Here is a 17,561-nt window from a genome sequence, read left to right on the forward strand (position 1 = left end):
GTCCGAGGCAGTGGAATCCCCAGCGACCTGCGCTAAGTGACAGTGGTTTGAATTAAAGGTGACTTGAGGGTGGATTGGGATGATTTATTCTCAGCACCAGAGCTGTCTGACCCTGTTCTGTATAAGAGCTTGCCAGCATCCCGGGGGTGATTTGTTCACAAGTCTGCACTGATTAAAGGATATTGGTAATCAAGAGACTGTTAGAGGAGGGGCAGAACCATGTCTGGGCCAGATGGGTCACGGAGCTTCTTGGGGTGCCCAGAGTCTGCAGCACACAAGTCCGGGAGTTAGAGACTGCCCCCATCCTGGGAGATAGGGGAGACTGGAGGTACAGTGGGCAAAAGCAATCTAAACTGAGACCGGTTACTATGTAATTTGGGGTATTTAACTTTTTTCCTTTTAAGCTAAAGAAACAAGACCTGCAACTATTAACCTATTCATACACGAGTCTGTGCCCAGAGTAACTCAGCCCATCTCTTGTCTCGTGTGCCAGCACACTCTGGCCACTCCACACACTCACATGTCCTGTCCCTTGACCCAGGCCATGTCCTTAACTAGAACCCCTCCCCCTCCTCACTAGCAAAACTCTACTCAGCCTTTAAGACCCTTGTCAGTTTACGCTCCTTCAAGCCATCCCTGTTGTGCTCGGCAGGGCTAATTGTCCTGCTCTCTGCTTCCACGTATTGATATGTCCCTCACTGTTGTATACTCCTAGTTATACTGAAATTATTCCAGCCCATTTGATCTTCCTACGTATTTGCATCTGCATAAACAACAAAGAAGGTGTTTCTCTTATGTCCTCTGTGAATGGTAGCATATTTTGTCATTTTGCAACTCTTTCACTCAACATCTTTTAAACTTACCCATGAATCATGTTCTAGTTTACTTATACCAGCTTTATAGTATCCCATTGTGTGAGTACACTACACTTTATCCGTTTCCCTACTGGTGGGCATTTAGGATGGATTTCTTTTTTTATTGCTAAATACAACCTGCACCAAACATTCTTGTGCTTACTCACGCCTACACTTACATATTTTTCCAGGTAATGTCTAGAAGAAGAGTTGCTGAACCATTAGGTGCATGTGTATTCAGTGTTACTAGATAGGTCCAGTGACTTTTCAGAATGGTGGTTCTGGTTCCCATTTGAGCCAGCAACATAGAGTTTCTTTGTCCTCATATCCTCCTCATTTTGTAGTGTCCGAGTTCTTAGTTATAGCCCCTCTGGACTGTCATTTTAGTCTGTGGTTCTCTGATGTCCACTGAGGTTATCTTTTCTTAACGCTTATTGGTCATATGAGTTTCTGCTGTGAATTTCCTGTTCATAGCATTTGCTCGTTTTCCACGTTGTAACCACTTGCATCATTTCTGCTTTTTTTTCTTGATCTGTGGGACCCAGTGAAGGTTAAAACCTGTTTTTCTTTTCTCATCTATAATAACTCATCAAAACGTTTCCTGAGTCCGTGGGTAACCAGAAAAAAAAATCAGCAAGTGTTTAAAAGATGAAGAATTGCACGTGAGTCCTTTACACACAGGAGTTGGGAGTCCTAGGGTAGAGTTGATGGGTTGAGTAGTAATAACCTCTTTTCTTTGTGGGTGCCATTACATACTTTTAAAGTACTTCTAGATCTGTCACTTTTCAAAGCAGCCTAGTGAGGTAAGGAGGAGAGACCTTTCAACTGTGATCTTTAGACCTGGGGAAAGCTTTCCCCTAAGCCATCACAAGGAGTGGTGTCAGGTATGGCAAAGGCTCTTGTTGCCATTTTACAAATTATGGAATTTGAGTATTTTGAAATGTACATTGAAAATACATTGAAGTGTATTTGTTGAAACTAGATGGTCTTTGAGAATGTTCCACAAACTGGACTTTGCTGATTGCATCTTCACGATGTTGAGAACATGTTCCTTTGTCCTCTGTTTCCTGTGAAAGGGCAGTAAAATTCAGAAGCTTGATTAAATTAAGGTTGGATTTTTGGCACCCATTTGGGACATCCCAGTGGGTGGACTTCGATGGGGAGTGGACGTGTAGAACGCAGGTGATCCCGGACTGAAGAGCTTCTGTAGTGCAGAGCTAGGCTTAGGTTTCTGTGAGTGAACGCTTGCATGACTCAAGGCCTCACCTGCCTCCTCTCAAAAATAGGAGTGGGACATTTTCGTGAGTATTTGTTATTGTGACCTTTTAAACAGTAGGGATTTGCTTTCAGCTGCCCTGTTTGCCTTGTTAATAACAGATGCCAGCTGAGCCTTACATAGTTTTGGGACATTAGTAGCTCCGTGGCTTGGATGTGGCTGAGAAGGGGTAGGGGGTCAGTCTGGATTTTGGATTTTCTTTCAACCTCTTTGTCCCTCAAATTTCGTAGACCACTGAAAATGTATAGTAGACATTTTTCAAGTGTTTTAGCAACCAAAAAAAAAATGTAAAAGGGATTAAAATACTAATATATTCATTACCAATCCATTAGTAATGTGATACTTTATAGAAAGTGAATAATCATCCCAGGCCATTTAGTCCCTCACTTTTAAATTCTCATCGGGTGTTTTGAACTGTGCCCCTACGGCTGCATGAGAAATGGTATCCAGAGGGTGAGGTCTTCCTGATAGGATCTAGTGATGAGGTGTAGAGGGGTTGGTGTTGATCTTTGGTCTCTTTCTCAGAAATACCATTTATCAGATGGGAATGACATTTGACTGCTTAGTCGCGGAGATCTGATCAAAGCACAGGAACGTTTGCTTTTCTCACCAAAAGTTCAGAGCTCTCAGATACTGGCGTTGGTTTAGTAGCTCAAGTGTGTCAGAGTGGTGAGCTCTGTGATTCTCCAGACCTTTCCTTCATGGTCCCAAAGTGACTGCTACAGCTGTAGCCATCACCACACGCATTCCAGGAAGGATCTGGAAAGAGTCCCCCAGTCAACTCCTTACTCTCACTGGCCATCCTTAGGAGCAAAGGAGGCAGGAAATGAGGTTTTATTTTTAGCTCTGCTCATTGCCATCCCAACAGCGGGGGAGGTTCTGTAAGGAAGAGGAGAGAGGACATGGAGCTGCTACCACACATACCACCTAGAACTCAAGAACGCTTTCCTGGTTTTGCATACCTCTTGTGTGTTCTGTGCAGGCCATCGGAAATGCCAAAACCACTCGCAATGACAACAGCAGCCGATTTGGAAAGTATATTCAGATTGGCTTTGATAAGCAGTACCACATCATTGGGGCCAACATGAGGACCTACCTGCTGGAGAAGTCCAGAGTGGTCTTTCAGGTGAGTGGTACGAGTTGGGCCCTTTTGTACTTTTTCCCCCACGAGTGATGCTCACTTGCTCCCTAACCCACTCCCTGTGCCCGGAGAGCATCTCATCTTTTGGATACACTTGTTCTTTTGGCTTTCTTTCCTTACATCAAAGAGTATTCGTGTGAATGCTATGGGTGTTAGACCTGAGAAATCTTCCCAGGTGGGTGGTGTTTTTAGATTCAATCAACAAACCTAATGCATGCCTGTTATGTACTAGCCCCGTGCTCGATACCGGAGATACAGGGAAGAAGAAGATAGTCCTGTTCCTCTTGGATTTGAGAGTCTTAGGATTAGGGGAATGTTCTGGGCTTCAGCTTCCCCAGGAACCTTCTTACTTTGTAGGTTATATTTAAACAAAAAACACAAAACACACTACTTGGCCATCTACTTAGCCTGAAAACAGTCCTCCCCCAGCCCCCTTTCAGTGTCCCCTCTCTGACCTGAGATGGCGCACGTCCTTCCCACCCTGGCACTCAGCTGCCTTCAAAGGGGACATCCAGAACAGCCTCGGCTGCTTCTCAGAGACGCCCATCGGCGTGCTGATGCTTAACAGCCCTCTAATGGATTTTTTAGCCAGCTTTTTTAGTTTTTCCCTTTTTCTGTTCAGGCTTTCTCCCCACCTCCCAAATTGTTTTGACAGCCCCAAATCCTTATATCCTGGCAGCAAAGGAAACAGCCTGCTGTGCTGGGTGCAGGTCACAGCTGCTTGTGGCTCTGGCCAGAGTCTTCTCTGAACACCCCTCGAGCCTTCCTCTTCCTTTGCTCAGGCCTCCTGACCCCCCACTCCCCAACACCACCACTCTGCCAGTTTAAGGCAGGTGTAGCCCGAATGTCCGCCATAAGTCCTGCCTCTGTCTAGGACCTTTAGTGACTGCCCCAGCCTGACGTGATGGGCAAGGGCAGAGCTCTGACTAGGTGCAAGCCTCCCAGAGGAGAAAGGGAGCCTACCACAGGCAAGTCACAGTCTGTGCAACCTGAGCTGGGCAGCACGGAGATCTGAAGTGTGTGTTGGTTGGCCAACCCACCACTTGTGGAGGAGAGGCGATCCTCTGGGAGAAAAAGAAAATAGGCGAGAGGTAAAAGTCCTCAGGCTCGAAGAAGGAGCATAACCGTGAATAGAACATCTGGAGGTGGGAGTTGCAGGTGGTAGAGCCATGAGGGAAGACGTGAGCACAAGTCTTGACCTGTGTCACCCACAGGACTCTGGGATGAGAGCGAGTGAGGGGATGATTACAGGGGTCATTGCCTTAAAACTGTTCAACTTGTTTCCTCCTCCAGGCAGACGATGAGAGGAATTACCACATCTTCTACCAGCTCTGTGCTGCCGGCAGTCTTCCAGAATTCAAAGAGCTTGCATTAAGTATGCAAACTGGGGTCTTGTCCCAGCTCTGCCTCCGATGTGGGCATGTCTCCACACCCTACCCCAGACCTCCTTGAGCGTCCGTACCCAATCCATAAACTCGTGCTAATTGTCCCCAGGCTGCCTGCCACAGAAATCCGTTTGAGGGGGGAAGAGGCATGGGGTAGAATAGTATTTCGCAGAGCACACAAGAATTTCCAGGAGTTATTTTGAAAAATGATTCCACTTTGGACAGCATAAACAGTATGTCCCCGCCATGAGGATCTAGAGATTTAGCTAACGCATGTCATGTCGTTGTGGCCCATGAGTTTTAAGTCCTACTTAAAGATGGAGCTGAAGGAAAGGAGGGAGGGAGAGGCTGGGGCAGGATGAAGATGGATGGTCCGGAGGGAGCTTTAGGCCCCAGGGCATTCTGATTTCTCTGGAGCAGGTGGGGCACTGTGGCAGCCCAGTGGCGCACGTGGGCAGTTGGGGGGGGGGGGGATGGAGAGACCAGAAGTGCCGCTCAACCAAGTCACCCGGTTGTAGCTGTCAGATAACAAGAAAGCCTTCCAGTGGGGTCTAACTCCCCCCCCCCCCCCCCCCCGTGTCTGCTAATGCTGTTGGCTGAGGGCTTCGGCAAGGGTCCTTTGCGTGGAGGCTGTTGACGTGGAGCCAGGGCCAAGCAAGAGGAGCGAGTAGGCTTTAGGTCTTCAGACTACTGATGGAGGGCCTCTCCTTGCAGCCCGGGGCCTCCCCACTTCCATGCGCTGCGACTTAGTAAGGAATGTTGATGGACTCCTGGCCCTGAGTCCTCAGAGCCCTCTCCCAACTGAGGTGTGTGATGTCACAAGCCTGGGGGGCCCCGTCGCATCCTGTGTTTGCCAAGCGTCCTATCTCTGGCCTGTTGTCTGGATTTTAGGGGGGATTGGGGAGGTTCAGTACTAGTAGATGGTGTGAAGAGCTGGGTGTCTAGACAGCGGTTGGTGGGTCCTTGTGCATCTGCGAGAGAAACCGACTGCCGAGGCTGCCCACGACCCGACTGCCAGCTGGGTTCAGGGCCCAGCACCACATGGACCTCTGATGGCACCAGCCTGTGTTCGTCATAGCTGACACGCACCAGGTAGTCCACACCTCAGTCTGGCCTCCTAACTCTCTGCTTTACTCGCTTATGAATTCCTGCCGCGTTTGGTGCCTGGGTCCTGCAGTTTAGCACTGGGTCCTTGGCTCGTTCACCGAGCCCTGCACAGGTGGGGTTGGGCACCGGGGACCTAGCGCTGCACATAGCCGTTGTGGGGGCTGCCCTTGCCTTGCTTGCAGTCCGTTACAGTACAAGGGGATCGGAGTACACGGAGTGAAACGTGGCTGAGGCGGGTCCGAAGGTTCCCAGGGGAAGTAAATTGAGAACCCGAGGAGGAAGCCCAGGAGGGCATATTATGCTGTTTTTCTGCTGTACTCTCTTCGGTGTTTGCAAGCCAGCATCTCCCCCAGTGAAGCTGTAAACACCTCGGGAGTGACGGGTACAAGCCTCGTTTGATGCGTCCCTCTCTGAGCTGGCACCTTGGGCTCGGATGTTGGTTTATGGCCACAGGTGACCAGGAGTGCAGGCCATGCTAAGGGCCTTTGCCATCCTCCTCTTTCCTTCCCAGAGCTGGGGACATGGGCCCAGCTAGACTTTTCAGGGCCAGCCTGTAGGGGATGAAAATTTTTTCAAATGTCATTTTTGTAGAAAAATGAACAAGTACTGGCAAGAGCCTTTGAATTTGGACCATTTTATCCCAAATATAACTTTGAGGGTATGGGGCGGGGAAATCCTCCTAATTTTTTTTTTTTGTGCACTTACGTAAGTGCATTGAACTTAAAAAAAAAAAAAAGGGGGGGGTGGCTTTTCCTTATTCTATATTGCAACAGAATGTCAGACTCCTTGGGCCCCCAGCTGGAGCACTTGAAAACTACCCGATCTGATCAATTTCTTGCACTGTCCCTTCAAGAACATCTTAGCACAGAGGCATTGATGAGCTCTTGTGCTCAGGGTTAGGCCGTGTTTGGCCTCGTGGGTGCATTGGCTGTGAGCACTGAAGCCTGACAGTTCCACAATAACCCTGGTTGAGTGGTTGGAAACATGAAGTAAATGAAGGGCTAGCCAGTGGTTCCTAGTGGGTAGACTGCCTTGCCTCCTCCCCCCTTGTCTTCACCTAGAACATGCTCCTCAAGTGTGCAGAAGTCTCGGCAAGACCCCTTGGCCAGTGAGGGCTTTGTGCAATTGAGAGTGGAGAAACACTCCATCCACACTTCCAGCCATCCGCACTTCCCTCTGCCCTGTTGGTGCTGGTCTGTTGCATTAAAATGACCTCAGGATGAGATTTAAAAAACGACAACAATACTCCCGCGAATCATTGGTTGGAGTGTGAATAAATAATGGTAAAAAGAGGTGTAATGGGCTTTTAGTTACTTAAATACAGCCTTCAGGTAATAAGGAATAAATTATTTATTTTTCACTTCCATGGGTGTGTTGACAGTCTGAACAGCCTCTCCTGCTTTGCACAGTTGGAGCAAAGCCTCCCGATGGTCCTCTGCTCTAAGCACTGGGCTCATGCCTCCTCTGTAGGCTGTACACGGTCTGATCTGTACACTGTTCAGGGTCTATCTGGCGAGCCAGTTACTAGGGGACTTTGTGGTATATATCTCCTTGGAAATGTGAAAAAGGGAGACCCAAACTGGAGGACAAGAGATGTTGCTCCGGGATGGGACAGGCAGTGCTGGCTTCACGGGCTGGAAAGTAGAGCCAGGATCCAGGGCAGCTAAGCTGACGGCTGAGGACTATCTCCTGCTGGGATGTCTCTCACTAGGGCCTGGAGTGTGATGGTGACAGAGCTGATTGCACACCTGAAAGGAGATGATGATCTCGGTTGGATTCAGATCATTTAGTAGAGTGAAGCTGTGACTGACCCGGGTGGGCCCCAGCCGGAGGAAGTTCCCCTGTGGAGCCCAAATTTGGGAACTAGCAGTAGGGAAGGTGGGTGGTCAGTCTGACTCAGAACATCAGGCAGGAGGGCCCTGGCTGTTGACAATGAAGGGGTCTTGGTAGACGCTGAAAATGCCGCCTCTCCTCCAGCAGGGAGGTCTGGTGCCTTGTGTATTTTTCTGGTGTGTCAGCTGAGAGCTTCTGATAACGAGTTAGGTTGTGTTTATGGCAAAACCATGTCATAAACAACATCTCCACAATAGGGTGATCAAGTAATGGGCTCCCAGGCTGGCCAAAGTCTGGGAGAGCCTGGGTAATCCCTTCAAAGCCTAGTTCCTCAGTTTGCCTAGCTGAAAAATAGGAATAAATAAATTCAGTCATCTTCTTGTGGACCCTGCAAAAATCATCGAAGGAAGTACTTTGAAAGGTGAGTGAAAAGGAAAAATGCTTTTCTCAAGCCTTCGAAACTCTTCTGTGCCAGAGCTCGTGGGGTGGGGGTGGAGGAGGGTTCTATATAAAAGAGCTGAACATAGCATCTTCCACAGAGACCTACGTGACTTCCTTCATAACCATTTGCCTTTGCTGTGGCTGTCTGCGAGCCTGGTGCTGAAGTCCTTCCTCTCCCTGCTCAAGTGCCTCTATTCCTCAGGGTTTGGGTTCCTCCTCCAGGAAGCCTTCCCTCATAAGCTACGGCTGATATCCTGCTCTCCATGCCTGTGGGCAGTGTAGCCTGATGGTCTAGCTCGGGTTGTGTGAGGCAGGGTTTGGGTCTGAGTTGGGCCACTTCCTAGCTGGGCCTGGCAGTGTGCACTTACGGGAGGAGTGTGGCTTGGAGCAGAGGATGCAAGGTGGGAAATGGAAGAGACCAGAAAGGAGAGATAGGTGGGGCCTCTGTGGGCCTGGATTGCGGGGGATGGGGGGGGTGTGGGTAGAGCTGAGGAATGACGGTAAGGAAATGGGTGGATCAGGGACAAGAGATGGGGAAGGAAGGCCCAGCCCTGAGTCTGGAGGGGCAAGGGGCGTGGCTGCTTCACAAAGGGCCCAGGAGGTTCTTTGAGGGTCTTTGACCTCTGTCTTGAGGCTACTGGGGTGGGAGGGGGTCTCTAAAAGGCTTTCAATGGGGGTGCAGTGTGATCAGAGTTACCAGCAGTGTGAAAGTGGGTTTGAAGGAGCAGGAAGACGGGTTTAGTCTTTGGCAACAGTCCGTGGACAACAGATGTATGCTGGACGTCAGACATGGGCAGCGGTAGTCGGAGTGGAGCAAGGAAGGAGACTCGAGAAGTTCGTGAGGGGTCACAGGGGCAGATCAAGGTGTTGAAGGAAGACTGGACATTGCAATGAAATTGTATCTAAGCATGTTGAACTGACATGTGTTTTACCACATGCACACAAGGGGAAATAATTTTACTAGTCTTTACAGGAGAAGAACAACATCAGTGTCCAGCTTTGGTGTCTTGTCAAAATCAAACATCATACATTTAGAAATTCTGAACACTGGGCGGGGTTGTATTACACAAAGGTACTGTATTTTGTGGAAAATGTTATTTTCGGGAGGGGGAAGAATTCTGATTAGGTGCACTTGTTGCCCTGAATGCCGACCTCCAAGCCTGTCGCGTGGATGCTACCCGGGTCTTGGTGCATTGTTGCCCTCTGCTAAGATTGGCTCTGAATTCTAAGGTAGAACCGGGGCCCCTCCTAACCAGTTGTCCTCCAGGCTGTTATCAGAGGCCTGACTGAGAGGAATTGAGCTGGAGGTGAGAACAAACATTTGAGGGTCTCAACTTGCATCTGTTCACGTGCCTGAGGAACTCAGGGGTGCCCTAACTTGGTAAAACAAATGAACAAAAAACCATGTTACCTTGGGCACATCAGTGCCTCTCCTTTGTCAAATGAGGTTGTCATACTAAGCTTATCAACAGTTATGGAAGTCTGTGATTTTAGGGTAGGTGTACATCTCACTGTATATTAGATCTTTTTTTTTTTTTTTAAGATTTATTTACTTTAGAGATCGAGTGCGCGCAGGGGCAGAGGGGGAATCTCAAGCAGACTCCACCCTGAGCACAGAGCCCGACATGGGGCTCGATCCCAGGACCCCCCAAGATCATGACCTGAGCTGAAACCAAGAGTCAGATGCTTAATTGTGCCACCCAGATGCCCCTCACATCCTTTTTAAAGGCAAATCTGTGGTGAATCATGTAAACTGAACCACTTATGACTTTTTACGTTCACGGGTTTTTCACATACTGGTTTTATACAAACACAGCAATGCATTCTGTCAGCATAGTGTAATGCTCTGTGCCTCCTTATCCAGGTTTCTCTCCATTTGCTGTTGTCAGTAAAGATAATTTATAAGGGTTGCACATCTAGCTGGGAATAAAATTTTGGTCTGGGATGAGTAGAAATCCTCATGCATCGTGATCTGTGGGTAAACCGGGATGGAGCTTCTCTCCAATGCCTGATGCCTTTCCTCCTCACTTCCCACAGCGTGCGCAGAGGACTTCTTCTATACCTCGCAGGGAGGAAACACACGCATTGAAGGTATAGATGATGCTGAGGACTTTGAGAAGACACGACAAGCCTTCACACTCCTGGGTAAGCAGCTTCTGAGTGGGAAAAGGCCCAGACAGTTGACTTCATGGAGAGTAGAAAAGCACGACAGTGTCCTGCTTTGCCAACTTTCGTAAGCCCATGAGAAGCCCTGTTGCCCTTGGTGAATGTTGTCTTACTCTTACTCCATCCCAACCCTCAGACTCCAGAGTTTAAGACTTGTACCTTTGTTGATCTGTCTTAAAAGTAAGGTTTGAGAGTCGTGCTCTTAGGCACTGCAAAGTGGCCCTTTCCACTTCCTCAGGCCACTGAAGCCAGTGGAGCAAAAGGAGAAAGCCACATCTTCTCGTGCTGCGGTCTGGGTTTGGAGGCCATGTGTTCTAGCAGAAAAAGCATGTCTTTAGGACCAAACCAACCCATGTACCAATGTCCTGGGATCCAAGTTGGAAGCAGACTATGAAGGTCTGGTAGCATTCTCACATATACAGTGTCCTTTCCGTTACCACTTTTTCCACAGAGAGCATAACTGTGGAATTCAAGATCTCTCTGTCCTTCTGGTATTGCTACTCAGCCTTTTGGCTAACATCAAATGTCCTTCTGGGCATAAAGGGCAATAGAGTGAGAGAAAACGCCCCCTCCCCCCCTCCCCGCCATTTTTGAGGAAGAGGAACCTAAGTGGTAAAGTGGAAGGCAAGCCTTTCTTAACTGGGAAATTGAATGAGTTAATTCCTGGAACCTGCAGCCAGAAAAAACAAAGCTTGGGAAGTCAGCCTGAAACTCAGGAAGCAGCTCAGGACAGCCCTTCTATTTTTCCCCAGCCCCTTCTCTGACAGAGGTGGACATCTGCCTTCTGAGTCATGTGACTACTTCAGAGCCGCATTTCTTAGGTTCTTTGGTGGGAATCCAGGCAGTCTTACCCAATGTCCAAATAAAACATGGCCAAGCAAGACACACCTTAATCTCTGTATGGTAGACACAGGGTTCCATGGGCTGAAATCTGAGTGCTCTTCATGTCTCTGGATAACCGGTGGGTAGAAATACTTTGTCTTTTGTACCCATGAAATAATGACCTAAAAGCCACACTGGTTATTCCAGTGAAAAATATCAACTAGAGCAGTAGTTGATGATTATAAAAAGGGTATAAGAGGACTTTAGGGGTGCAGAAGTAGCAGGTGCAAAAGGGCAAGGAAGAGCAGCTGATAAAGGAACTGTTGACTGGCTGAGATCTCAGCCACTTCTGGGAACATGTGGTTACCACAAGAGTAGGAAGCCTGCCGGTGAAGAATCCTGCCAGAGGGCGTGGGCCATTGCTGGTCTGCAAGGCAGCCTGCAGTTGCCGTGGCATGTGGGGGGACCAGAAAGTCTCCGAAGCAGCTGCTCATGAGGAGAGCATGGCCTGAGGGCACCGTGGTGGCTCGTCCGCGATGAGTCAGAACTGTGGAGGACCAGAACCAAGAACACGCATGTCCTCTTGCGGCTCAGTCACTACAGTGCTCTTTGACCAAGCTGACCATTCCACCAGTGGGCAAAGGGGAAGTGTTCACCGGGTCTCGCTCCGGTACCCCAAAGCGGGGCGGATTGTAAACGGAGAGATAATAAATTGACAACTGGCACCCCTGACTTCTCCCATGTCCCATAATCATTTTATTCAGTTGGGGAGCAGGTTTGGAGGGGACTTGCCAAGCAGGGGAACAGTCTGCCCGGTTTGACCGGAGGCAGGAGGGAGGCCCCTGGAGTCTGCTGTGAGCAGTGGGCAGGCGCTGATCCGAGGAGCAGGCGGTTCCCTCCAAGGCTCGAGGAGGCCGGGTGCTTTCATTCACAAAGCAAATGGCATTGGAGAATCTATTGAAATAAGCCTTTCTTCCCTACTCTTCAATATAACTCCCACTTTTTCTCCAAGGAAAGATGCTAAATAACGGGGGCTCTTTGAGCCATGCGCTCTTTGGAAGCAGCTCCTCTGCTTTGCCACTGTTGTGTGAAAGTAGCCATAGACGAACGTAAATGAATGGGCATGACTCTTCTAATAAAACTTCATTCATAAAAACACGCCGTGGGCTATGGGCCATAGGTTGCCAACCCCTGCTCTACTCCTTCAGTTTTATTGTTTGGTTTTCGGTTTTTTGCTTGTCATAGCGAGGTACTGCTTATTGGGATAGTGTATAAAGAAGGGGCTTTCTGGCCAGTATAGTGCAGCCATCCTAACTATTGTTAGGATTCAGTAGTCATTCAAGGTGTACTACTTCAATTCCTACCATGACAGTGTGGTGAAGGCTTTGGAAATGGACAAAGCATTCGTTCCCAAGAAAAAGTGAAGGAGAGAGAAAAGTGATCTGTCCCTCCTGGGATGGTCCAAAACCCACTTCCTGACTAGTAGGACCTATTTGGGAGCAGGACCCACTGAGCTCTGATCGAAAGCCCAGTACTTTACTCCCCACGCGGGGGTACCACCACCAAGCCCCCTGTCTTGTCTGGGGGTATCAACCTCTGACTTGAACCGGTCTTCCTTTTTTCCGTCTTACTCAGTTACACTAAATTTTTTGGCCTCCAGCTGTTTATTTTTTTTAATTAAACAAAACCAGATATTTGAACGGCTCGTGCATTTCTGTACACATTTGCAGTCTATGTAACCGTCATCAGTGCAGTTCCATTATTTGGGTTTCTGAGCACCTATCTGCCAAGGCAAGAACAGGGATTCATTATATTGCTATTTCTTTGTATATTTTAAAACTTAAAACAAATTTAAAAAGTAAATCCCAGCTCCTATGAAGCTTACGCAGTAGTAGTCCTCTGTCATTAGCAAACTCGAGAGTTAATTTGTCTAGTTCATGCTTGGGTTGTCCACTTTGTGGATAGTTTTTAATCCCAGTATAGTCCAGCCTTATCTCCCAGTTATACAGGTGTCAGACTTTTTTTTTTTAGGACTGTAAATTATTGCCTTTAAAAATAACTGCAGCTGGAGAGAAAGATGGGGGACCACTGCATTATTTCTTAAACTGAGTGGTAGGGTGATTGGTGTCCTATTACTCTGTAGCCTTTTTCTGTAGGTCTAATCTTTTGCAATTCAGAAAGAAATGATGTCTTAAAGCTAAATATCAACTGTACAAAATGATCCGTGTCTTTGATGATTTATGTGCTCAAGTCATTGTGGCAGTAGATGCTCGCTTCCACAGCAGTTCAAGGTCAGGCGTGGCGGTCCCTGCGAGGGAGTGTGGGGCGTGGCCCCGTTCGGCAGTGGCCGAGAGCCAGCTGGCTTGTCCATCTCCGCCAGCAGTGCTCCCGGAACTTCCTCCACTTCCTCCCCAGTTGGCACTTCGGATGTGGGACACAGATGTTTGCTGGTTATTGTGTTCAGAGAGAAATGGCTGTAGATAAATGACCATTCTTATTAAACTCATAAAAACCTCCATAAAGTATTTGGTTGAAATGAAGTTTAAAATGAGTCTGCATGATTGCTGTCTCTCCTTTGCTCTTGGAGAAGTTAAAATGGTAGCATAACCCATCTGGTTTGATCAGGACAATCAGAGTGAGGATATTTCCCTTTTAGTCTGGGGAGCCCCTTTGCCCTCTGAGCTGTTACTATGCAGTGGTAATTACTTGGTGAGGAGCCTGGATCGTTTTAGGAGTCATTGGCCCAGAAAGGAAAAATCAAACTTTTTTAAAAGTCCTTTAAAAAAGGGTAAAATGTCCTTTCTATCCTACCATGGATGCTGAGTGTCATTCTTTTCTTTTCCCCCCAGGAGTGAGAGAGTCCCATCAGATAAGCATTTTTAAGATAATTGCTTCTATCCTGCACCTCGGAAACGTGGAGATTCAGGCTGAGCGTGATGGTGATTCCTGTAGTGTATCAGTAAGTCGCACACCAGCACCCAAGATAAAACACACACAATTTATTCAGCTCTTAGAGTTTGATACAACTGAAATGTGTCTTTACACTCAGAGGACACTCATAGGTTAGTTATTCTTAACAGTAATGGTTTCTGTTCTCTTGCTGATAATTTTTTATAAGAACACATCCTTTTCAAATCAGCTGCCATCAAATTTCTATCACCAAGGGCAGGGAATTTAGTGGCTATTAAATACATTCTTTTTCTTATGGATTGCTTTTCCAAGTACCCTGAGGTCCATGGAATTCTACAGAGTGTTCTCAATCCATGAATATCTTCTGAGCTCCCAACTGAGGTCCACACAACAAGGAGATGAAGCGTTGGACACCATTTTTGGTGACTGTCTCCAAGGAGCTTACAGTGTAATTGGGTAGCCAAAAGATGACCCCGCTTGGCAAGATTTTGACAGTATGATGCAGAATATTGAGACATCTATGTGAAAGTATTGCAAATTGTGAATTACTCCATAAATGCTCACAGTGACTGTTACTTTCTCAGTGCCCAATGTAGCACCAGATATGTGCTAGGTAAGGAGTGTCTAAGTGGGTAGATGTGAGAGACCTTGGAGACGTGTGGTCCTATAGACAGCAGCTGGGATGTGCTCTCTGCTCTTTGTGTCCTGCTACGTCCACCCTGGTGTTCTCACCTGGACTCTAAGTCCTGGGGAGGTACGAACGATGATTCTTGTTCCCAATGACTTAGAATTTAGAAACCCCGATTCTGGGAAAAGACAGAAGCCAATCCTATAGGATATGAATGTGGGCCTGTGTCCATGCCACTCACAACTGAATGCTTTTTCAATTGAACAAATAATTATGAACCTCCTACTGTTTTCCTGGAGTTAGGGCTTATCAGAAGTTGAAACTGGTCCTGCCTGTAGAGAGAGGACCCTGGCCCTTGCCCCATATATTTTCCCTGAAAGAGAAATGGTCTTGAGGGTGGGATATCTCCTAGGACCCTGGGATCATGACCTGAGCCGAAGGCAGACACTTAACTGACTGAGCCACCCAGGCATCCAGATAGTTAACCTTTCCAAGTCTGCTTCCTCATCTGTGGAGTGGGCGCTGATATTACCTACCTTAGCCCAGGGCCCACGTGATTGCATTCTTGACTCAGCCTTGTTGGAGGCAGAGCGGACCTTGCAGGCATCCCTGTTACTTCACAGGCTTGGGGAAAATGAAGGCCCAGAGAGACCATAATGACAGTTAAGGGCCACATCGGGCCCCAGCCATGGCGGTTTCCCCGTGTTGATGTCCCCCAGCAGGTGCCTAGCCCGGTGCTGGGCACACCGTGTGTGCGCAGGAAGTGCTTCACTAAGTGGTTGCTAGTGAAAGTCTCTCTCAAATGGATTTTGGTTTATTCCTCTGGTACAGAGGGTGGGCCTCCTGCTGGAAAGGCTGTCTGTCCATACGCGGTATGCCTTCTGCTCGGTAGTTTTGATTTTTAATTAAAGCATGAAACGGTGTTCATGACTGCCAGAGTTACCTTGGAGAGGCAGCAGCGTGCAATCACTTGGACACCAGAGGCAATTTGTTTCTTGAATTTGGCAATATGGGCCCATAGAGTCTAATCTACCTGTGATACTGGCGATTTTGAATGGATTTAGCATCATTTAATTAAGCTTAAATGTGATTGCATGATGTTAAATCAGTCGCAGTTAGCACCTGTCATCAATAGTCAGAAGAGGGTAATAGAGGGGCGAGCCACATCCCCCTGCAGCAGCCGGGAACCTGTCCTGAGGTGATTATCAAACCCTTCCAGAACTTGTGGTTCTGTCTCGGCTGCGTTCACTGGGGAGGTGCCGGGGGGTGGGGGGGCGGGCAGGGCTCCAGGGGGCAGGACTCGAGCGGTCGTGTTGGCTGCTAGCAGGCCATCTACAGGTCAGGGAATCCAGCTGCAACGCTCTGCTGAGCAATTAAGAATTTCTTGGAAGTAGGTCAGATTAAGAAGTTGGACTTTTGCCGCCCCTGCACCTGTTGCGTGCCAAGCAGTCCCCAGGCATTTAACACTGCTACGTATGGCTTTCTCTTGGGGCGAGGAGGCCGGCAGGTTCGGGCTGGGCTGCTGCAGAGAGAAATTTTCTGTTGGTCAGGACAAGTAGCCGAGGCAGCCCATGTGCTGAGAAGATGAGGGCCTCCCCCTCCCCACCCAGCCCAGGCTGACTCTCTTCCCCAGCTGGATTAGGAGCTCTGGGCCACAGTCAGGGGTGCCTCCCTCCCCGTCATTCTCTTCATCTGAAAAACAAAAGGGATAGGGTTAGAATGATGATTCCCGAAGAATTTTCCTGGGAACCTTAGCCCTAGGCAATTTCTTAAGGGACTATGGGCTCTGAGAAACAAACTGAGGGTGTTAGAGGGGAGGTGGGTGGGGGGATGGGTTAGCCTGGTGATGGGTATTAAAGAGGGCACATACTGAATGGAGCACTGGGTGTTATAGGCTAACAATGAATTATGGAACACTACATCAAACAATTAAAAAAAAAGGGTTCTTTGGTCAATTAAGTTCAGGAAATGCTGCATAAAATGTCTCTTGGTGCTTTCAGGATCTGTTAACAGCCCAGCTCAGCTGCGTCTAACCTGGTGCCGTCCCTCGGCCCCTGTTGGTTAGGTAAAGCCCATTAACGTGCTTTGTAACTGTTGTTCCACAGACCACATTTTGGAAGAACACTGGCCTTCCTGGGAGGTTCTTTCCTACTCTGACATTCTATTTTGTAATTGTGTTTGCTTTGGGTAGATGGATTTTAAATATCTGTAGAAGAAAGGAAAAAAAAAAAAAGGTTGGGGGTGAAATGGTGTTAAGGGGGAAATGGTACAGTTCTCTGCATTAATTTTCATTGAACACTTAAACTCTCATTTAAATCCTACAAGGCAGCCTCATCAGAAAATGAGTCCCACAGCAAAGGCAATTTAGGGCCATTATAGAAGGTAGCACATCATGTTCTGAAGAATTCCCTTTCTGCCTGAGAGCTAATAAACAATCCAGCAGGCTCGTGGCTGGGTAATCAGCTTTCCCAGGGGGGCGGGGTGGATTTAGACAAGGGAGCGAACAGTGGGGTTTTTTTGTGGGGTGCCCTGAGTGAAAAGGAGTATCTGACTTACACATGTGGGTGAAATTAAGACCTGTGGGTGATGCGCTTATCAGGACCGGAAGACCAGGTGGTATGATAGGTACTTTGGGTAAATGAGGGTCAAGATTGGAGGCAGCTGTGTACCCTGGGCGGAAGGCACTGCTTACCTCTATAGAGAAGGGTTTTCAGGAGGAGGAATTCCTAGTTTTCCCTCTAGCTCTAAAAGGGTGGTGTTACCAGTTGCAGTGTTCCAAATGGCTCTTCTCGGGTCAGAGTTTGTTCTGTATTCTTGCCGTTTGTCCTCGACTTCCACGTTGATTGGCTTCTTTCCCCAGGCAGCAAGGGCTTTAAGAGTAGAACACCAAGTATGTGTTACTTAATATCACTGAGGCTAAGGTGCAGGAAAGTGGGCTTGGAACAGTGCATGTCAGTGTGGGGAAGGCTGTCCCATTGGTTCAGCTGTGCATTCATTT

At 48.1% G+C, this 17,561-nt stretch overlaps 1 protein-coding gene across 2 annotated transcripts in view; it reads left to right on the forward strand.

The window, feature by feature from the left end:
* The window catches only part of MYO5B (myosin VB), a 334,942-nt gene that overhangs the window by 194,983 nt on the left and 122,398 nt on the right, over positions 1-17,561 (forward strand). For both annotated transcript variants that reach the window (XM_054510300.2, XM_064577622.1), the window contains exons 6-9: positions 3,113-3,256; positions 4,565-4,646; positions 10,075-10,182; positions 13,875-13,984. In XM_054510300.2, coding sequence (XP_054366275.2) covers positions 3,113-3,256; positions 4,565-4,646; positions 10,075-10,182; positions 13,875-13,984 — 444 coding nt within the window. The remainder of the gene's footprint in view (positions 1-3,112; positions 3,257-4,564; positions 4,647-10,074; positions 10,183-13,874; positions 13,985-17,561) is intronic.

Source organism: Mirounga angustirostris, unplaced genomic scaffold (assembly GCF_029215605.1).
Source record: "Mirounga angustirostris isolate CCGP_5_RB_7025 unplaced genomic scaffold, mMirAng1.0.hap1 SCAF_14, whole genome shotgun sequence".
Lineage (NCBI taxonomy): Eukaryota > Metazoa > Chordata > Mammalia > Carnivora > Phocidae > Mirounga > Mirounga angustirostris.